The sequence below is a fragment of the Rhinopithecus roxellana genome, chromosome 17, assembly GCF_007565055.1.
Source record: "Rhinopithecus roxellana isolate Shanxi Qingling chromosome 17, ASM756505v1, whole genome shotgun sequence".
NCBI classification, from domain to species: Eukaryota; Metazoa; Chordata; class Mammalia; order Primates; family Cercopithecidae; genus Rhinopithecus; species Rhinopithecus roxellana.
The window spans coordinates 110830904-110853473 of record NC_044565.1 but is presented as its reverse complement, the minus strand read 5'-3'; the positions used below and the strand labels follow the sequence as shown (position 1 = coordinate 110853473).

At 48.0% G+C, this 22570-nt stretch overlaps 1 protein-coding gene across 1 annotated transcript in view; it reads left to right on the top strand.

Annotated features, from left to right (window-relative positions):
* The window catches only part of VWA3B (von Willebrand factor A domain containing 3B), a 220478-nt gene that overhangs the window by 34369 nt on the left and 163539 nt on the right, over positions 1-22570 (top strand). Inside the window, exons 6-7 of the mRNA XM_010362112.2 lie at positions 6691-6860; positions 17065-17180. Of these exons, the coding sequence (XP_010360414.2) occupies positions 6691-6860; positions 17065-17180 (286 nt within the window). The remainder of the gene's footprint in view (positions 1-6690; positions 6861-17064; positions 17181-22570) is intronic.

The following is a 22570-nucleotide window of genomic DNA, read 5'->3' as shown; positions in this document are numbered from 1 at the left end:
GGGGGTGTGTGCAGAGTCCTGTGCACACAGTCCATTTCCCAGGCTCAGGGGGTGTGTGCGGAGTCCTGTGCACACAGTCCATTTCCCAGGTTCGGGGGGTGTGTGCGGAGTCCTGTGCACACGGTCCATTTCCCAGGCTCGGGGTGTGTGTGCGTGGTCCTGTGCACACGGTCCATTTCCCAGGCTCGGGGTGTGTGTGCGTGAGCCTGTGCACACGGTCCGTTTCCCAGGCTCGGGGTGTGTGTGCGTGAGCCTGTGCACACGGTCCGTTTCCCAGGCTCGGGGTGTGTGTGCGTGAGCCTGTGCACACGGTCCGTTTCCCAGGCTCGGGGTGTGTGTGCGTGAGCCTGTGCACACGGTCCGTTTCCCAGGCTCGGGGTGTGTGTGCGTGAGCCTGTGCACACGGTCCGTTTCCCAGGCTCGGGGTGTGTGTGCGTGAGCCTGTGCACACGGTCCGTTTCCCAGGCTCGGGGTGTGTGTGCGTGAGCCTGTGCACACGGTCCGTTTCCCAGGCTCGGGGTGTGTGTGCGGAGTCCTGTGCACGCTGTCCGTTTCCCAGGCTCGGGGTGTGTGTGCTGGTCCTGTGCACACGGTCCATTTCCCAGGCTCGGGGTGTGTGTGCGTGGTCCTGTGCACACGGTCCATTTCCCAGGCTCGGGGTGTGTGTGCGTGGTCCTGTGCACACGGTCCATTTCCCAGGCTCGGGGTGTGTGTGCGTGGTCCTGTGCACACTGTCCGTTTCCCAGGCTCGGGGTGTGTGTGCATGAGCCTGTGCACACGGTCCGTTTCCCAGGCTCGGGGTGTGTGTGCATGAGCCTGTGCACACGGTCCGTTTCCCAGGCTCGGGGTGTGTGTGCATGAGCCTGTGCACACGGTCCGTTTCCCAGGCTCGGGGTGTGTGTGCATGAGCCTGTGCACACGGTCCGTTTCCCAGGCTCGGGGTGTGTGTGCATGAGCCTGTGCACACGGTCCGTTTCCCAGGCTCGGGGGGTGTGTGCGGAGTCCTGTGCACGCTGTCCATTTCCCAGGCTCGGGGTGTGTGTGCGTGGTCCTGTGCACACGGTCCATTTCCCAGGCTCGGGGTGTGTGTGCGTGGTCCTGTGCACACGGTCCATTTCCCAGGCTCGGGGGGTGTGTGCGGAGTCCTGTGCACGCTGTCCGTTTCCCAGGCTCGGGGTGTGTGTGCGTGGTCCTGTGCACGCTGTCCATTTCCCAGGCTCGGGGTGTGTGTGCGTGGTCCTGTGCACACGGTCCATTTCCCAGGCTCGGGGTGTGTGTGCGTGGTCCTGTGCACATGGTCCATTTCCCAGGCTCGGGGTGTGTGTGCGTGGTCCTGTGCACACTGTCCATTTCCCAGGCTCGGGGGGTGTGTGCGTGGTCCTGTGCACACGGTCCATTTCCCAGGTTCGGAGTGTGTGCGCATGGGCCTGTGCACATGGCTGTCCTCTTTGTCTATGAACCTGGCTGACTGTGGCCCCCGATCTAACTGCAGGATCCCCCAGTGACCCTGCCTTTCTGGTTCGTGCCTCTCCTTTCTCTGGGGTTCATTCCTATCCCAGGAAGTAAGGAACAATTCCGTGAGTTCCAGGGAAGTCCTGTGGAAGAAAAGGAACCAAGAAAGAAGCTCCCAGGCACTGATCATCAAATGCAGCCTGAAAGCTTTTGAGAAGAGACTGTGGAGCAGCACAGGCAAGGCCTGCACAGACCGCTGTGCCCCTCTGCCCACAGCCTCGATCTGGGGGTGGTCTCAAGGAAAATTCTAGTAAATGCAACTGCCTTGCATATAAAAATGCTGTGTCCTGTGTTTTATGAGGAGTTAAAAACCACATGTATGTGTGGTGGGGGCTGGGGGGAGTGGGTTCCCATAAGTCCTGCTTCTCTGCTCCATGCCTGTCATGCCCATCCCAGTGAGTTCTGAATTCATCCAGATGGCTGCCGTTTGCTCTGAAGAGAAAAGATGGAAGGCTTAAGGAATTTTTTGAACAGCAAATATAAACCCCAGACTGTTCCTACTGATGACAGCCTGCCGCAGGCCAGCGCCTCCCTGCATGAGCGGGTGCTGACAGGAGCCAGGAAAGTGGGCGTTGTCTTGTGCCCACAAATTAACATGCAAGTCCAGTTTCCGTACCAAGTCCACATGAAGAGTAGGGCTGAATCACGTGCTTGGTCATGGAGAAGGAAGATGCCCAGAGAGGCTCCTGGCCCCCTCCAGGCGCAGGCTTTGTAACCACCACAGGCCTGGAAGACTGAAACAGGAAGCAGCGAGAGAAGGGAGCCTTGAAGTCTAAGTAGAGCACGTGCAGTGGGAGGTCTGTTGAAATACTGGCTCTACTCACAGCACTCGAAGAGCACTATTGATAGATGAATTACTGTTGCATCCCATGAAAAGGAACCTGGCTCATGGGGAGGGCAGCACATGGGGTGCTGGGGACATGTTTGATGGTTGAGAGGGTTGACATCCTCAGAGACCAGGTGTGTGGACCGGCACAGCATTTCTGCTCTTCAATAGCCCTGGTCCAGGACATGCATCTTTGGAAGTTAGTAGCTTCCCAGGCCTTACGAGGAAGGGTGGTGTACAGGATGAAAGGGAAGGCTGTTTACCCAGAGCCCTCATTCTAAGCTGCCTAAGAAGACTGAGGGATTTTGCTTCTCTGCCAGGACAAGGCCATCTACCCAGAAGATACCTGCATTTCTGATTCTGTTCTCAGCCTCTCTTCCATCCACCTGCTGGCACACATCTGTTTAGTTTTTGGTTTCTTTTAATCATATTTCCTGGGAGACCAAGTGAGTGGATTAAAGACAGACCCACATGATTTCATAAAGAACCTTCACTGCTGGACTGAAAGCCAAAGTCCTGGCCACGTTAATCCATGACCCTGACAGTTCATTTATTTCCTTGAAGTGGTTCAGGCAGGCATCAGATCTTTTCGTTTTTGTGTCTCTGATGCCTAACAAGGGCTCTATAAATGCTTGTTGAACAGTGAAGTGTTGGAAAAGAAATAATTTTGATATTCTTATGTTTGAGGGGAAGATGTGGTTCTCATTTCCAAGCGATGGCCTAGCTTTGAGTTTTGTGAATTGAAGGGAGATGGTCTGTGTGGGACTGAACAGGTGAATTTACTGAGACTTGCAGGACCCTGGTGAGGATGGCAGGTGGGGACAGAGACCCTGAAACCTGGGAGGCCAGAAAGTCGGTGGTGGTCAAGGGTCTTCGGAGGGATCTGAGAGGTGAACTAGATCTATACCATGGTGACAGTCACCACCATGGAGGGAATCAGAAAATCAAATGGGCGGAGACAGCAGAGGGCTCCCACAGGAACGGGGGATTTGGAGGTCAGATCCAAGGTCTGGAGTTGGCCAGAAATGTTGCAGTGTTCAAAGGTGTACACAGAACGAGACAGAATTTTGCTGGATCTTTCGCTGTTGTTCTGGTTGACTTTCTTTTTGCTCTTTGAAGAGTGAAGATTTTTATACCTGGAAGCCTCGGGGATGAGAGCACAGACTCTGGCCAGTGGAGCAGAGGGCAGTTAGAGGAGAAGCACACACTCCTAGTCTGTTTCTTTCTTCCCCCAAAAGCTGCAGCTAGGAAGATGTCAAGGACTCTTTGGCAGGGCAGAATGCATGTTACTGTGTGAAGCTGCAGAATGAATGGCCCAGATGGAATAAGGAATTTCAAGTGAAAACATAAAGGCTCCTCCCTACGTGATGTAGCATGAAGTGGCAAGAGCTTTTGACTCACTCTAAAGTAGCTGAATGGAACTCATGTATTTTATCAAATTCGGTGCAAATCAGCATTTAGGGAAATGTGGTCTGTGAGGAAGCTACTCCTGGACTGAAAGCTGCCACAGAGCCTCAGGACTGGCCTTTGCCTTCAAGGAGCTCAAATACACTGGTTAAGGGAGCAGATTCCCATGAGGATAACTCCCTTAAGCCACATGACCTCCTGGTCCCAACTTTTGGTCAGTGATGTTGGTATTGGGGATAGGAGCCTGAACCCTTGGATGGTGAGGTAACCATAGAAGTGAAAAAAGTACCTGTCCGGCGCCACCTTCTATTGCTTGCTCTTATTTTCAGAATTCTGGGGCTCACATTAATCTCTAACAGGTGACCAGCCTTGCCACGAACAGCACAGCATAGCTGTGGACAGCAAGGGCAGGGCTTGTGGGGCCAGGCAGCCTAGGCTTACCAGCTCCAAGGCCAACTCAGTTTTCCTTTCCAAGCCTCAGTTTCTTCATCTATAAACTGGGCATGGTAATAATTCATGCTCCACAGGACTGTTGTACTGAGTGAAATAATCCATTTTAGTTTATCATCCCAAATAGCCAACAGTTTGAAAGCCATTTTGCTTTAAGAGGCATTTTGCCAGTTTGATGGCAGACAGGAATAGGTAGCATATTTACCCTCCTTTCTGTTTTTCTAAGTGTCATCGCGTGAGCAGAAAGGAGAGGCAGAAAGACTGTGTGCAGGAGCGTGAGGGGGGATAGGTGGTCTCAATGTAAAGCATGTCGCAGGAAATCTGTAGTACAGAGAGTTGACTGAAAATGTATACGATTAAGAAGCCTAGTACTGAACTTAATGAATAGTGAGTAACATCATAACCTTAGTAAAGGAAAAGAAATCCTGGCTCACCGTTGGCTACAGCAATTTTCAGTTTGATGAAAACTCAAGGGAACAACATTTCTGCACAAGAACTTCAGGTTTTCGGATTATTGCCAGAGCAAAGAAGCTGAGTTTACATGACGTGTCTTGGACGTGTGTGGTGTCAGGAGCGGCTGACAGGCCACCGCGAGATGTGTGTCCTCACCTCCCTCTTCATCTGGCCAACCCTGGAAAATACTCTGCGTCTGCTCCTCTGTCTCAGGCCACGTGTCATTTAGATCCTTGCAACAGGATGAACCTGTCCCCATGCTAAACTTGGGCACTGACACAACTGGAAAACTCGGATAAATAATAGGCCTGCTAAGTGGAAGCCATTTAAATGCATCTCCCACAAGGTCATGCATCACACCAGGAAAAGAGTGAAACAGAATGCGTCTGCTGGAAGAGCAGTATTGGATGGCTATAACGAATCTGGAGAAGTTGATTTCTTCCTTCTTTCAGGGTTTTTCTCGCTTCCAGTTTGCTGACTTGAGGAAATTTACAATATTCCTCAGTCTTTTACTGCTCCATTAGTACTTTTTAGAATCAGGGAGCTGATGTTGAAAGGCCTGAGAGAAAGAGTCCTGGGAGGGGCCGGGGCTTTCTGTGCCTCGTTGGTGGAGGGATGGTCCTCAAGTGGCCTGATCTCAGTTCACACTCTGTCCTTCTCCTAAGTCCCAGAGTGGGCCCCAGCCACTGCCTCCCACCCTCATCTCTTCCACCTCCTTGGCACAGTCTGCTCCATCTGCTGCAGGCAGAGCACCCCGACCAACTAGAAATCAACCATGAGGCCACCCACCACCCCCACCTCCCCAGCCGGGTGCGTTTAAGGCCTGGGATAGACGTTGCGGTGAGGCCGTTTGTTGACTATATTCAGCTTATCGGGATTTGGGATTAGAGCAAGGAGAGGGTCATGAATCCTAAAGGGAGTGTGACATCTATTTATGCCCTAACACAATACATTTGCTGGGGTTTCTTCCCCAGTTATGTGTGGACACAGTCCATCAAGACATTTTTAGGGCAGGTTGAGAGGATACAGATTCCTGGCTCTCCTTGGGTTTTTTTACTTTCTGAGATGTATGGAAATGCACACATAGTTGGAAGTCATCCTGTTTCAATTCCATCATGAATAATAAACTGCATTATCTCCCTTTTTACAAGGGAAGACACTGAAGTTAGGTCAGTTGCCTGAGGTGACAGAGCTCCCGGGTGGCAGGGGCTGGGAGCACTGCAGAAGCACCGTCCTGGGAGGAGCGAGGGTGGCGGGGCTGCCACAGGGCGGGAGGGGCGGCTGCCCTGAGATAGAGAGTTCTCTATTTCTCATTTCAGCAGGTGGCACTTCTCTGGGATTGTCTGCTTATTGGGGGAGGTGTGCATCTTCCAGAATCACTGGTTTAAGGGGTGTGTGTGTGTGTGTGTGTGTGTGTGTGTGTGTGTCCGGACACAGGGGTTGCTTATTCTCCCGTTCTTCTCATAGCCTGGTTTGGTGGCAAGAGGCAGGGCACTGCAGGCGGACCTGGCATCTGACCAGCTATGCACAGTCAGGACAGCCTCACCCTAGCCCCAGGCGTGTGAGTCCCTGCTGAGGTGAGCCCAGAGGTGGAGCCAGCTGGGGATGTGCCCTCCTTTCCACATTCTGCCGCAGACAGAGGACGCATGAGTTTGCATCGTAGGATTCTAGCACTGCCATGGGAGATGGCAGATAAGCTTCCCGCCTGCAGGGGCTGTGCCAGTCCTTCCTTCATTGCTTGACTTGAAAATAACCACTGCGATATATTTGTGGCCCAGAGGAAGTTCTCCAAATCTGCCAACCATATTATTCTCATGCCATACCCAAGACAATAGCCACTGTTGAGAGACTTTCTTGGCACCAAGCCTTGAATATCTTGCCTCCTGACTGACCCTGATGTCCTCAGAAAACCCTGGGCAGGGTTGCTTTTTTTCTGCCCATTTTTTTTAAGAGGTCGTTTTGTAGAAAGGGTATTACTGACGAGTCTGGTACCAAGCTAGGGCATGTCAGGGAGATAAACCGTTGGCACCACTGTTTTGCAGATTGAATCCATTTACTACTTTGTGGTGGGGGATGTTCCTGAAGAATCCAAAGAGCTTCTCCTCCAGAGGGCCTTGGAGATCCCGTATCCAGTCTACACAGTGTCCTTCAATGCCAGAAGAGAAGACACTATAGCTTTCCTAAAGGATCTAAGTGCCAAGACCCACAGCAGGTAGGCAGAAAATGTGCTCTTGAGTGACAGCAAGCGGGTTGCCTGCTCACACAGGATCAACAGTGGGTCTTGCATTCTTCATGGCTCTAACCAATCTGTTGCTGTGTTCTCCTCTTTCCAGTATAGTATCTAGTCTCTCTGCATCTTTTCTTCTCCATCCTGTATTAATCATGCCTTTCTATTTTCTGCAGTTCTGATCCTTTGACCTCTGGGTGCCTTGCTGGTCCAGGAGAGCCCGTCCCTTCTAGGGCTAGCCAGTTCCTAGAGATAGCAAATTACTCACTAGGGTGTACTTTCATATGCAAACCAGCCAGAGCCCACACTGCCAGTCCAGGCTCTCTCACTTAGAACCACTGTTCTCTACCCTAATCACTCCAGGCCCATGCACCAGAAAACTTGGGACAGCCCTTACACCCTAGAGACCACAGAAATTATTCAAATAGCCAACTCTAAGCCTGCTTACCCTTCCTCTCATGTTCCTTCCCTTGGAAGCCACACTAAAGGTCCTCACCTACCTTTCTCCTCACTCCCTCTGCCTTCTGGCTGACCCAGTGCTTCCCTGTGTGGCCTGCATGGCACGCTGTGCCCCTCTCTCCTCCTGGGAACTGGGCTAGTCAGCTTAGGCTGCCATAAAAAATTGCCACAGGCTGGGTGGCTTAAACAAGTATTTATTTCTTACAGTTCCAGAGGTTGGGAAGTACTAGGTGAAGATGAATTCGGTTTCTGGTGAGGGCTCTCTCCCCACCTTGTAGGCAGCTGCCTTCTCACTCTGTCCTCACATGGTGGAGGGAGGCGGGGAGAGAGAGAGAGAGAGAGAGAGAGAGAGAGAGAGAGAGAGAGAGAGAGCGCGAGAGCACTCACTGGTGTCTCTTCCTCTTCCTATAAGATCACTCATCCTATAGAATCAGGGCCCTGCCCTATGACCCCCTTTAACCTTTATTACCTCCTCGGTAACTTTTATTACCTCCTGTTCTATCTCCAAAGACAGTCACATTAGGAATTAGGGCTTCAACATAGGAATCTTTTTGGCTTGGGGTTGGGGGAACACAATTCAGTCCACAGGGGAACCATGAGTAACAAACTATCTTTTCAGTGGCAGTAGGCTCCTTATCTATTGACCTCATAATACCCGAATAACAATAAAACCTGCATTTTAAAACATATGCCCCCACACCCTGGGTCTGTGTGTGTGTGTGTAAGTTTAGGTTTCTTGTGGAGAAAGACCAGCTACTTCTGTGGTTACAAGGAGAATTATAAAATCCTTTCCTAAGTTCTCCTTGAAATGGGTACAAGGTCTTCCCAGAGCACTTGTTCTTTAAATATTTTTAGGTTGATACATATTTGTGCATATTTATAGAGCCCATGTGATATTCTGTTGCATGCTTAGCATGTGGAATGATCAAGTCGGGATTTAGGATGCCCATCACCTTATTTATCATTTCTATATGTTGGGAACATCTTAAGTCCCTTCTTCCAGCTATTGTGAAATATAAAATACACTATTGTTAACTATAGCCACCCTACTTTACCATCGGAACATTAGAACCTTCTCCTTCTATCTCACTGTATGTTTGTACCCATTAACCAACCTGTTTTTATCCCCCTGATCCTTGCACCTTTCCCAGCCACTGGTATTTGTCATACTACTCTCATCTCCATGAGATCAACTTTTCCACCTCCTACCCATGAGTGAGAACATGTGATATTTGTCTTTTTATACGTGGCTTATGTCCTGTAATATGATGACCTCCAGTTCCATCCATGTTGCTGCAAATGACAGAATTTCCTTCTTTTTGTGGCTGAAGAATATTTATCATGTATATACCACCTTTCTTTATCCATTCACTCGTTGACAGACACTTAGGTTGATTCCATATCTTGGCTATTGTGAGTAAGGCTGTCATAAACACAGGGTGCAGATATCCCTTTGATATGCTGACTTCCTTTTCTTTGGGTAAATACTCGGTAGTGGGATTGTTGGATTGTATGGTAGTTCTATTTTCAGTTTTTTGAGAAATCTCCATACTCTTTCCTATAATGGCTGTACTAATTTACATTGCCACCAACAATTTGTGAGACTTCCTGTCATGCGCGTCCATGTGAAGAGACCACCAAACAGGCTTTGTGTGAGCAATAAAGCTTTTTAATCACCTGGGTGCAGGCGGGCTGAGTCTGAAGAGAGTCAGCGAAGGGAGATAGGGGTGGGGCCGTTTTGTAGGATTTGGGTAGGCAAAGGAAAATTACAGTTAAAGAGGGTTGTTCTCTGGCAGGCAGGGGTGGGGGTCACAAGGTGCTCAGTGGGGGAGCTTTTGAGCCAGGATGAGCCAGGAAAAGGAATTTCACAAGGTAATGTCATCAGTTAAGGCAGGAACTGGCCATCTGGATGTGTACGCGTAGGTCACAGGAGCTATGATGGCTTAGCTTTGGCTCAGAGGCCTGACATTCCTGTTTTCTTATATTAATAAGACAAATAAAACAAAATAGTGTTGGAGTGTTGGGGCGGCAAAAATTTTTGGGGGGTGGTATGGAGAGATAATGGGCGATGTTTCTCAGAGCTGCTTCAAGCGGGATTAGGGGTGGTGTGGGAACCTAGAGTGGGAGAGATTAAGCTGAAGGAAGATTTTGTGGTAAGAGGTGATATTGTGGGGTTGTTAGAAGGAGCAGTTGTCATATAGAATGATTGGTGATGGCCTGGATGCAGTTTTGTATAGATTGAAAAACTACACGGAAGACACAAGGTCTGAATAAGAGAAAGAGAAAAAACAGGTATCAAAGGACTAAGAATTGGGAGGACCTAGGACATCTAATTAGAGAGAACCTACCGGGGTTCATTGTAATTACTTGCTTGGTTGGTGAGTTTTCAGGCTGTAAGTTTTTGGGGTGCAGTCCAAGTTGGTCTGGTGTCTGGAATGAGACTGGGACCTGATAAAAAGCAGTGTCCACACAGGACCTCAAATGGGCTGTACCCTGTAGCATTCCAAGGACAGGCCTGAATTCTGAGAAGGGCAAGTGGTAAAAGTATCGTCTAGTCCTTTTTAAGTTGGTGACTGAGCTTGGTGAGGTGTGTTTTTAAAAGACCATTAGTCCATTCTACCTTTCCTGAAGATTGAGGACGGTAAAGAATATAAAGGTTTCACTGAATACCAAGAGCCTGAAAAACTGCTTGGGTGATTTGACCAGTAAAGACTGGTCCGTTATCAGACTGTATAGAGGTGTGAAGGCAAAACTGAGGAATTATGTCTGACAGAAGGGAAGACATGACCGCGGTGGCCTTCTCAGACCCTGTGGGAAAGGCCTCTACCCATCCAGTGAAAGTGTCTACCCAGACCAAGAGGTATTTCAGTTTCCTGACTGGAGGTATGTGAGTAAAGTCCATTTGCCCGTCCTGGGTGGGGGCAAATCCCCGAGCTTAATGTGTAGGGAAGGGAAGGTGCCTGAGAAATTCCTGGGGAGTAGTAGAATAGCAGACGGAACACTGAGAAGTGATTTCCTTAAGGATAGATTTCCAGGATGGAAAGGAAATGAGAGGTTCTAAGAGACAGGCTAGTGGCTTGTAACCTACATGGAAGAGGTTATGAAATAACAACAGAATAGAATGGGCCTGTGATCCTGGAAGGAGATATTTTCCTTGGTCTAAGAACCATTTGCCTTGTGTGGGAAGAGATTGATAGGTGGAAGTTTCAGAGGGGGAGTAGGTGGGAGTGACCGATGTGAAGGAGGAAACTGCCGTGAGTGATAGAAGTTGGAAGCTAGCTGCTTTTTTAGCTAACTTATCAGCATAAGCATTGTCCTGAGCGATGGGATCTGATGCCTTTTGATGGCTGCTTTTTTAGTTACCTTATCAGCATAAGCATTGTCTTGAGCGATGGTGGGGGGAGGAAAACAGATTTTGGAAGTTATGAAAACTGTAGAGTGAGTTGAGCATAGTTTGTGATTTTTAGGGCCTCTAAAGGTATTAAGGCAGTGGCAGCCGCTGCACGCAGACATGAGGGCTGGGCTAAAACAGTAAGGTCAAGTTGTTTGGACAGAAAGGCTACAGGTCTTGGCTCTTGTGTAAGAATTCTGACGGCACTAACCATGCCTAGTAAGGAAAGGAGTTGTTGTTTTGTAGAAGGGATTGGGGTTTGGGAGATTAGCCGGACACGATCAGCAGGGAGAGCACGTGCGTTTTTATGAGAATTATGCCAAGATAGGTAACAGATGAGGAAGAAATCTGGGCTTGAATGAAGTAATGGGAGCTGTCTGTGAAGCCTTGTGGCCGTACAGCCCAGGTAATTTGCTGAGCCTGATGGGTATCAGGGTCAGTCCAAGTGAAAGCTAAGAGAGGCTGGGATGAAGGGTGCAAAGGAATAATAAAGAAAGTATGTTTGAGATCCAGAACAGAATACTGGGTTGTGGAGGGAGGTACTGAGGATAGGAGAGTATATGGGTTTGGCACTACGGGGTGGATAGGCAAGACAATTTGGTTGATAAGGTGCAGATCCTGAACTAACCTGTAAGCCTTGTCTGGTTTTAGGACAGGTAAAATGGGGGAATTGTAACGGGAGTTTACAGGCTTTAAAAGGCCATGCTGTAGCAGGCAAGTGATAACAGGCTTTAATCCTTTTGAAGCGTGTTGCGGGGTAGGATATTGGCATTGAGTGGGGTAAGGGTGATTAGGTTTTAATGGGATGGTAAGGGGTGACTGATCGGTCGCCAAGGAGGGAGTAGAGGTATCCTATAGTTGTGGTTTAAGGTGGGGAGATACAAGGGGAGGATGCGAAGGAGGCTTTGAACTGGGGGAAAAGGCGGCAATAAGGTGTGGCTGTAGCCTAGGAATAGTCAGGGAAGCAGATATTTTAGTTAAAATGTCTTGGCTTAACAAGGGAGCTGGGCAGGTGGGGATAACTAAAAAGGAGTGCATTAAAGAATCTTGTCCAAGTTGGCACCAGAGTGGGGGAATTTTAAGAGGTTTAGAAGCCTGGCTGTCAATACCCACAACAGTTATGGAGGCAAGGCAAACAGGCCTTTGAAAAGAAGGTAATGTGGAGTGGGTAGCCTCCTTATTGATTAAGAAGGGGACGGACTTACCTTCCACTGTGAGAGTTACCTAGAGCATCTGTGATGGTCCTGTAGGCTTCCAAGGTGATGGGGCAGCGTCAATCTTCAGCCACTAAGCCGAGAAGATCTGGGAAGGAGTCAGTCAGAGAGCCTTGGGCCAGAGTTCCAGGGGCTCTGGAAGTGGCTGCCAGGTGAGTTGAACAGTCTGATTTTCAGTGGGTTCCTGCATAGATGGGACATGGTTTAGGAGGAATCCTGGGCTGCGGACATTCCGTGGCCTAGTGGCCAGATTTCCAGTACTTGTAGCAAGCTCCTGGGGAAGGCGGTCCTGGAGGAACGCCTGGCTGCTGCGGTTCAGGCATTTGGAAGTTCTTGTGCGTTGGAGTGTGGGGTTTCTCTCACAGTGGAGGCAAGGAATTGCAACTCAGAAATACATTGCTACTTGGCTGCCTCTGCTTTATTATTGTATACCTTGAAGGTGAGGTTAATTAAGTCCTGTTGTAGGGTTTGAGGGCCAGAATTTAATTTTGGGGCTTTTATTTAATGTCGGGAGTGGACTGGGTAATAAAATGTATATTGAGAATAAGATGGCTTTTTGACCTTTTAGGGTCTAGGGCTATAAAGCATCTCAGGGTTGCTGCCAAACAAGCCATGAACTGGGCTGGATTTTTCATGTTTGATGAAAAAGAACCTACATGCTAACTGATTAGGAGAGGTCGGATTAAAAAAAGGAGCATTAACCTTGACTATGTCTTTTGCTCCAGTTACCTTTTTAAGAGGAAATTGCTAGGCAGGTGGGGGAGGGCTAGTCGCGGAAGGAGACTGTAAGCCAGACCAGGTGTGAGGAGTTGAGGTGATAAAAGGATTATAGGGTGGGGGAGGGGAGACTGAGAAAAAATTGGGACCTAGCTCGGCCTGGTGAGGAGGGGAGAGGTCAGATGGGTCTGTAGAAAAGATTAGAAAGACTCAGCGATGCTTGGGGTTGGGACTCAGGGGACAGGCGGGAGGGAAAGAAGGAAGATTTGGGACGAGTTGCATTTGAAACAGAGACTAGGGAGGGACCGATGTGTGAAAGAATGCCTGGATGTCAGGCACCTCAGACCGTTTGCCCATTTTACGACAAGAATTATTTAGATCTTGTAGGATGGAAAAATTGAAAGTGCCGTTTTCTGGCTATTTGGAACTACTGTCGAGTTTGTATTGGGGTCAAGTGGCATTGTAGAAGAAAATAAGGCATTTAGGTTTTAGGTCACGTGTGAGTTGAAGATGTTTTAAGTTCTTGAGAACACAGGCTGAGGGAGAAGAAGGAGGAATGGAGGGTGGAAGGTTGCCCATAGTGAAGGAGGAAAGTCCAGAGAAAAGAGAGAGTAGAGACACGGAGAGAAGGGGTTGGGGGGTTCTTGCCCTCCAGAAAAGTGTGAAAGGGGTTGAGATGTGGAGAGAAGGGGTTGGGGGGTTCTTGCCCTCCAGAAAAGACGGAAAGGGGTTGGGACTTGGAGATAAGGGGTTCGGGGTTCTTGCCCTCTAGAAAAACGGGAAAGGGGTCCGGATGTGGAGATAAGGGGTCGGGTGGTACTTGCCCCCCAGAAAAGCAGAGAGAAGTGGTCAAGACATGGAGAAAAGGGGTCGGGGGGGTTCTGGCCCCAAGAAAAGCGGAGAAGGGGTAGAGGCATGGAGAAAAGGGGTCGGGGTGTTCTTGCCCCCCAGAAAAGCAGAGAAGGGGTAGAGACAGAGAAGGGGTTGGGGGGTTCTTGCCCCCCAAAAAAGTGGTACTTGCCGCTAAGGGTGAAGGACCAAGGCAGGCATCCCCGTGTTGTCAGACACCTCTGAAATGTGGGTGAATAATCAGGCAGGCATCCCCGTGTGATTAAACACCAAGGGAAGAATGTTTTCCCGAGTCCGTGACCGGCCCCGTAGTTTTGGGTCCACGGATGAAACACGTCTCCTTTGTCTCTACCAGAAAAGGAAAGGAACTGAAATTAAGAGAAGGGAAAGACTGAAGTGTGGTGCCAAGATTGAAAGGAGAAAGAGGTTGTTGAGGGATAGTGAGAGAGGTTGGAGAAGACAGTCAAAAAGAGGCTGCTTACCGAATTTAAAATTGGTGAGATGTTCCTTGAGCTGGTCAGTCTGAGGACCTGAGGTCGTAGGTGGATGTTTCTCACGGAGCAAAAAGCAGGAGGACAGGGGATTGATCTCCCAAGGGAGGTCCCCCATCCGAGTCATGGCACCAAAATATCATGTGCGTCTATGTGAAGAGACCACCAAACAGGCTTTGTGAGAGCAATAAACCTTTTTAATCACCTGGGTGCAGGCGGGCTGAGTCTGAAAAGAGAGTCAGAGAAGGGAGATGGGGTGGGGCCGTTTTATAGCATCTGGGTAGGTAAAGGAAAATTACAGTCAAAGAGGGGTTGTTCTCTGGCGGGCAGGGGTGGGGGAGGGTCACAAGGTGCTCAGTGGGGGAGCTTTTGAGCCAGGATGAGCCAGGAAAAGGAATTTCACAAGGTAATGTCATCAGTTCAGGCAGGAACTGGCCATCTGGATGTGTACGTGCAGGTCACAGGGCATATGATGGCTTGGCTTTGGCTCAGAGGCCTGACACTTCCCTTTTCTCTGCCTTCTCAGCAGCATCTGTTAGTTTTTCTTTCTGATAATAGCCCTCCTAACAGGGTAAGATGGCATCTCGTTCTTCGTGTAGGTGCTCATCACAGTCACTGGGGAGCTTGTTAATGATATGGAGGACAGGCTTCACCTTGCAGGCTCATTCCATGTCATAGAGTGAGCCTGGGAATATGCATTTTTCCCATCACTTTGCATAATAACTGCCCAGAGAGCTTGATTGAAATGCTAATTTTATAGCCACAGCCCCAGGAATTCTAATTTTCAGGTTCTGTGAAGGGCTAGGAGTTTTCGTTATTAACAAGACTTTGGGACTCTAAGGACCATTGCTGTGGCTGCTTTTACAGCACTTTGAGATCTTTTAACATCAGGTATATGGCTCCCATTCTGGGTTCCTGAGCCCCTGAGTACAGAAGGGGGCTCCCTCCTCTAACCTCGCTAGTTGAAAGAGGCTGGCCGGGCGCGGTGGCTCAAGCCTGTAATCCTAGCACTTTGGGAGGCCGAGACGGGCGGATCACGAGGTCAGGAGATCGAGACCATCCGGGCTAACACGGTGAAACCCCGTCTCTACTAAAAAAAAAAAACAAAAAACAAGTGGGGCGAGGTGGCGGGCGCCTGTAGTCCCAGCTACTCAGGAGGCTGAGGCAGGAGAATGGCGTAAAACCCGGGAGGCGGAGCTTGCAGTGAGCTGAGATCTGGCCACTGCACTCCAGCCTGGGCGACAGAGCAAGAGTCTTTCTCAAAAAAAAAAAAAAAAAAAAAAAAAAAAACAAAGGGGCAACTGGCCAGTCACCTCTCTTGCCGTTCTCGGCTTAGCTCATCTGGGGCATGCTAGAGCCCAGGGAAAAATTTCCTTTGAGAGAAACTGTGGTTCAGCTACCTAAGGAGCCCATGCAGTGTGTGAAGGTGGGTTTTGCAGAAAAGGATGAGGTATTGATGTATCCTCCTGTCCACGCTCTGGGCCTTTGCAGGCAAGTGTAACCCATCACGAGTAGTGCCCCTGCCTTCTCCACTCCCTGCCTGGACACTCCATGGCTTCTGGTTGGTCTTGGTGTACCTTTGGCTGTGGGGCCCCAGCTGGAGGGCAGTTATTCTCCAGCTGCAAGTGGCATGTCCTGAGTGTCTCAGGTTGCAGGAGGCTGCCTGGTCTGGTGACCCTCCAGCTGGACTCGGGCTTCTCCTGTGCCAGAGGCTGTGTCTGCGTAGAACCACCAGTCCAAGCACAGCTCTGTGCTCTAAGGCTCAAACAGCCTGTCATAATGCTGAGTTGTCCTGCACAAACGAGACTGTGTCATCCAGAGGAAATTTCTGCCCTGCTCTCTTTTCTAATCTAGAAAACAGATCAGAGAGTGGAAAGTCCTGGGTGCCAAAGGCCTTGACACTCAGGGCATGGGGCCTGCTGGGGCAAACCTTACCCATCTCCCCTCCTTGCCTTTCAGGGCAAGGGAGCTGGACATTTCAGCTCTGGATGAAGCTCCTGCAGGAGTTGGGAATGACCAGGCTAAGAGTTCACTGGCTTTAGGAAGGGCCACCAGAATGAGGCTGACATTTTAATTGCCATCAAGTCATTATTCCAGTCTTTCCTGAAACCCTTTAGGAAGAGACTGAGGCTTTCCATAGCCGCAGTGGGTTCCCTAGACTTCTCCTACCATTTCCATCCCAAGCGGTGCTTCGGGATTTTCTGAGTTGAGCGTGTGGTGCTAGGCAGAGATGGAACTCCTGCGGGGCTGGAGTAACATTACTTGTGACTTCCTCTGCCCGCCTGAAAGAAATGTCCTGCTATTTATGGACTTGTTGGATTCTAGTTAAGTGGCTTTGAGGGTGTGACTTAGCCCATCACCCTGTGCACTACACCAGTGCTTGCAAACTTTCATGTGCCTGTCAGCCCCCTGGGGACCCTGTTAAATGGATATTTGGACTCCACAGGGCTGGGTGGGGACCTGGGAGTGTGTATTCCTAACCTGCTGCTCCTTGGACTAGGCTTTGAAGAGACAGGTCCTAAAAACTTGCCCACACAGGAAAGCTTCTTGTTCGTGCTTAAGCTTGGCTCCTGGGGAAGTGTGTGTTTGCCGAGTTAAAGTTGACTGGTACGCATCAGCAGCAGGCAAATTAGGCAAATGCTGTCTGTGTCATGAGCTGTCCTCCCTGAACCCACAAAAGCCGATGGGTGCTACTGGGGCCCCTCATTAGACCCCTGGCTTGGTTAAGCTGTGTTGACATGATGGAACCCTGGGAACAAGAGAAAGAATATAAGCATAGAGTGTCATTTTCCCAGAACCAAGAAATACCATTTGGTTGAGCTAATTTACCCTCTAATGAAGGATGAGTTGTCAGTTAAAATCCCACATCATTCACAATTCTGTGTGCTATTCTGCCTCCCTGTCTTTTGCTTGTGGAATTGACAAGGTGCAAGGAGAAGTAGTGACCATACCTAAGAAGATGAAGATGCCCAGTGCCTCAGAAGAGTGTGTTCAGTCCCAGGAGAAGTAACAGGTATGCACGGACACCTGCATACTACCTTCCTGATGAGCATCTCTTCATGTTTCAGATTCCACGCATTCGCTGAGAGAACAGAGTGTGTAGAGTTTTCTGCATTCTCCACAAAGGCTGGTGACGATCTGATGACTTGGAATTCAAGGAAACTGAAAGGAAAACTCCCTCCAGGTACCTGGAATCCAAAAGAAGTGGTGTAGCTATGTCCCGAATAGCCTCAGATGACGTGGATCATTAGGAAGTAAAGGACAAGGGAGAGACTCCCCACGTCTTTTGTATAATATTATTAATGTAGTGCAAGAGCAGAGTTAATGGATATTAGTGGTGAATTTGTCAGCCTAGCAACCGGGAATAAGTTTACAACCCAGGGAAATGGCCTAAGGGATGTGTGTTTACTAACTTGAGAACCTGCTGGAGATGTGGCCCTGGGTATGTCAATGCCTGAGTTAGTTCTTGGCAAGGCAGAGCCACTCTGCTGTGTGGATTAGTTGGGAGGCTGCAGAGAGGGTGTCTGCGGTTCTTGGGGGGATTTCTGCTGTCCTCCCTGTGATGAAAGCAGGGCCTGTGGATGCAGCTTAAGAGACTGGCCTGTCCCTTGTGAGGGCCAAGGCCTCACAGGAACCTTTATGGAGGCGGAATGAACTTCTCCTTTCATTCAATGAATGTGATCAGAGAACTTAATGAGGACAGAGAATGAGGTCACCAAATCAGTGAGAAATAGGCTGTGATTCAGAAAAACACTGGAAGGTTACTCAGAAGCCAGGAGATGGGAGTTTCTTTTAAGCTGATGCAATTGCAAAGTGCTGAAGACTCTGAATAAGCCCCACTGAGAAAAGGAGGGAAGGAAGCCCCCTGTTCGATTGTTGGATGAAGTGACATGGTGGGTTGTTAGAAGTCTAAGAAACCCCACCCCCACTCCCCCTCTTTTTAAATTATCAAACAGATTTCTAACTTCATTATAAGGCAGAGGCTACTCTTTAGGGATAAGAGAGAAGTTGTAGCAACAGCTGCCTGAAAGATTTATGCAACGGTGCCGCAAAGGCTCCCAGGAGGAGGTTAGGTTGTCAGATGTAGATAAAAGTGAGGATGAGTCATGAGCCTGTTCCTGACACACACTTTGTAGATTCAAATTCTTGGTGTCCAAGCAGAGGAGGGAAGAGGTTCCCATAGAGTTCACTGGAGGCACTACTTCACGTAACAGACATCTTTGTTCCAATTATGAAAGGGACACCTCCAGAGAATTTGAGAAAATGCCAATATATAGGCAAGATCGATGCTAATCTAAGAAGAAATTAATTCAGGATGTATGTCATGCCTATTGAAAGTATTTTACAATTGGCCGGGCGCGGTGGCGCAAGCCTGTAATCCCAGCACTTTGGGAGGCCGAGGTGGGCGGATCACGAGGTCAGGAGATCGACACCCTCCTGGCTAACACGGTGAAACCCCGCCTCTACTAAAAATACAAAAAACTAGCCGGGCGCGGTGGCGGGCGCCTGTAGTCCCAGCTACTCGGAGGCTGAGGCGGGAGAATGGCGGGAACCCGGGAGGCGGAGCTTGCAGTGAGGCGAGATCTCGCCACTGCACTCCAGCCTGGGCGACACAGCGAGACTCTGTCTCAAAAAAAAAAAAAGAAAGTATTTTACAAGATTAACCCTAGTGGGCAATGATTTAATCAGGGCAAAGAATGTGAGATGTTACCAGCAACCCAAGGTGGGCCAATTACTGGAAAGGGGGTTTAGTCTTGGTCTCTGGATTCCTTGGCAACTTAGTTATAAAGGGAAATACAAACTGCATAGCTTGCGTTTTCAGCAACTACCATCTTACCAACCCTTTGAAGCATGCAAATTACATACAAAAACACTTTTCTTAGAATAAAATGCTTGGCATGGATTGCTGTTCTCAGTCCATTTCAGTGAATCTGGGGGGAGAATCCCAAATCCTAAGCACATGAATCTTGTCTCCTCTGTCCATCACAATGTCCCAGAAATGCCAACATTTCAAAGCCTACCTCTCCCACTCAAACTGCCCAGAAACCTTGACAGACTGTTTTGATTTGGAAAATGTGTGACTTCCCACCTCACCTGGGTCTCAGAGGCAGGTTTCTTCCCATTACGTGATCACGTCTCTCTCCGTTGCCACATCAGCTGCTTCAAGCTTTTTCCAGCATCACTTTTCTCAGGCCACCCTCTTGTTTGGTGGGGGAGTGACTTCTTACATTATTTCCCCCTCTATTGTATAGAAAATAGAGACTCTCAAGGAAGGGTTTGGAGAAGCATAGCTCAGAGGACTTTGCTGGCAATCTGAAAGAATTTCCTGCTATTATTGACTTTTTGGATTCCAGGTAACAGGCTTTTGGGGTGTGACTTACCACGACGCCATGCTCTGTACCAATACAAAAAAAAGGAAACTCTGCAGTTAAGATAAAGAATGTTTTTTAAAAAGTTACAGTAAATTATATGTACCCTAAATGTACTATCTGAACTACTCTTAAGCTGACAGTTCAGTAGTGTTAAGGACATTCCCATTGCTGTACACCCATCACCACCCTTTCCATCTTCTCAAACTGAAACCCTGTGCCCATCAGACAGTAGCTTCTAATGTCTGCGTCTGTTCCTGCTGCTAGAGCAAAATACCCTAGACTGGGTAATTTATAAAGAGAAGCTTACTGCTTATAGTTCTGGAGGCAGGGAAATCGAGGATCAGGGCACTAGCAGATTTGGTGTCTGGTGCGGGCTCACTCTGCTTCCAAGACTGTGCCTTGCTGCTGTATCTTTGGGCGGGGGGAGGAATGCTGTGCCCTCACAAGGTAGAAGAGATGAAAGGGCCAAAAAAAAAAAAAAAAAAAAAAAAAAAAAAGTGAACTGAACACTCCCTACAGCCTCTTTTGTAAGAGCACTAATCTTATTCAGGAGGGCTCCATCCTCATGACTTAATGACTTCCTCAAAGGCCCCACTCTTAATACTGTGACATTGGGTATTAAGTTCCAATGCATGAATTTTGGAGGGACACATATATTCAAATCACAGCACCCCATTTGTCCCACCCTCACCCCTAGCAACCGACCTTCTACTTACTTTCTGTCTCCTTTCTGAATTTAACTACTGTAGGTATCTCATAAGTAAGTGCAATTATACAGTATTTGTCTTTCTGCCACTGGCCTATTTCACTTAGTATAATGTTCTCAAGTTTCACCTATGTTGTAATATGTGCCAGAATTTCCTTCTTTTTGAAGGCGGATAATATTCCATCGTGTGGATGTGCCACATCTTGTTCACTCATTCATCATGGATGCGCCACGTCCTGTTCACTCATTCATCGTGGATGTGCCACATCTTGTTCACTCATTCATCCACCAACGGACTCCTGGGTTGCTCCTACCTTTTGTCCGTTGGGAATAATGTTATGAACACGTGTGTACAAGATATCTCTTTGAGATTCTGCTTTTCATTCTTTGGGATATATACTCAGAATGGAAGTTCTGAACCCTATATGGGGATTCTATTTTTAATTTTTTTCCAGAAACCTTCATACTGTTTTCCATAGCGGCTATACAATTTTACATTCCTACCAACAGTGCACAAATTTCCTACATTCTGGCCAACACTTGTTATTTTCTCTATTTTTGATAGTAGCCATCCTAATGGGTATGAGGCAATATCTCATTGTGGTTTTAATTTGGATTTCCCTACTGATTCATTATTTTGAGCATCTTTTCATGTGCTTGTTGAAATTTTGACACAATATTTTAAAAAGCCAAAGTTAATGCTGCAAAAATCCATGATGATGAAAATATCACAATTTCAAATAAAGACGGGTTCCAACAAGACTCTGTGAGGTCTTATTGGAGCCTGAGGCAAGAGGAGAAACGTGTGCCTCTATCTATATGTTGTTATTTATTATTTGTCATGATAATTTGTTTCTAGGTTATGAAGTTAAAAAATCTTGAACAATTAAAATGTGTATTAATACACTATCAAGTATTTTGGGAGTATATATCTCTCACTAAAGTTTTTATTCATCACACATACTTTCAAAGTTACTTTCTCACATTTCTTATAATTTACAACTCTGAGTTGAAAATGAAATAAGCACTAGACTTAGAACATCCTTTTTTTTTGAGATGGAGTCTCTCTCTGTCTCCCAGGCTGGAGTGCAGTGGTGTAATCTCAGCTCACTGCAAGCTCCTCCTCCCGGGTTCATGCCATTCTCCTGCCTCAGCCTCCGGAGTAGCTGGGACTACAGGCGCCCGCTACCACACCCGGATAATTTTTTTGTATTTTTTTTTAGTAGAGACGGGGTTTCACCATGTTAGCCAGGATGGTCTCGATCTCCTGACCTCGTGATCCACCCACCTCGGCCTCCCATAGTGCTGGGATTACAGGCGTGAGCCACGGCCCCCAACCAGAACATACTTTTTAATTGATGAATTTGTTTCCATCAAGATTAGGAGTGTAAAAGAATAAATTCTGTTTTGGTACAAATAAAACACTTAATGTAAATTTTAACATTTTTACTTTTTAATTTTCTAGAATTTTTTTCAACTACTTTAATGTTCTGGGAACAAATTACCCATTGCAAATCCATGCCATCATGTGTGCAGGGGTGCGTACCGCATTGCTCCCCTTTGCCTCGGGCTCCAACATGGCTCCATGTGGCCCTGCTCAGCAGGGCTCCCACCTTCTAACCCCATCCACTTCCCCCTTCCACATGCACCTCGTTTTCAAGCTCTGTCTGAATGTCTGCCATCTCTTGGGCCATATGCACTTGCTCTCATGTAAGCTCTGCAAGATGCTCCTTTGCTTCCCTGCTTCCTTCCATGTAAACATTACCTTTCTGGGAAGCATTACCTTTCTGTGGCCAGTATCTCCCGTCTGCCCTTTTAGGCTGCTTGTTGAGGCATCTGCTGCAGCATACAAGCCATAGACAGGACAGTACCTTTTAATGGTAATTTGGGAAGGTCCAGAAACCAGAGCAGGCAAGAATTTCTGTTCACAAACTCCCGAATGCTAGAGAGATCCATTAGAAATTCTGTAATTGTATTTTTTCATGAGCTCGCCCGCATTTTCTCACACACTGGGGGAAAACGTGCTGCATGCACCAGTGGTCAGAGTGAAACAGAACAGAGCAGGGAGTTTCACAATGTTCTTTTATACAACGCTGGGAATCAATGGATGATATCAGTTTCTAAGTCATGAGTTGATTTTTAACTACTGGGTTTAGGCCAGGCAGGCCCAGGCCTGGTTTTGGGCCTGGCGCCAGGTTACCTGTCTTTGGTTTTGCTTCCTTGTTTTTTCTTAAAACAGGTACTGAGTATAAAACAATATAAAACAATATAATGAGAGGGGCTCTCTCTTTCCTCATTTCCCCCCTTTTGAGACTCTCACTTTTTATTAGTGGGAATTCTCACTCTTATTTTTGCTACTTCTGTCTTTTTGTGCAATAGATGGATAGTGATTCATATAGTACACTTGTGCTGAAGCATTTTGGTGAATTAAGGTAGTGATGAAGCTTTTTTATCATTTGAAGAAGTACAGGTAGCAAACAAGGGAGCAGTAAGCAG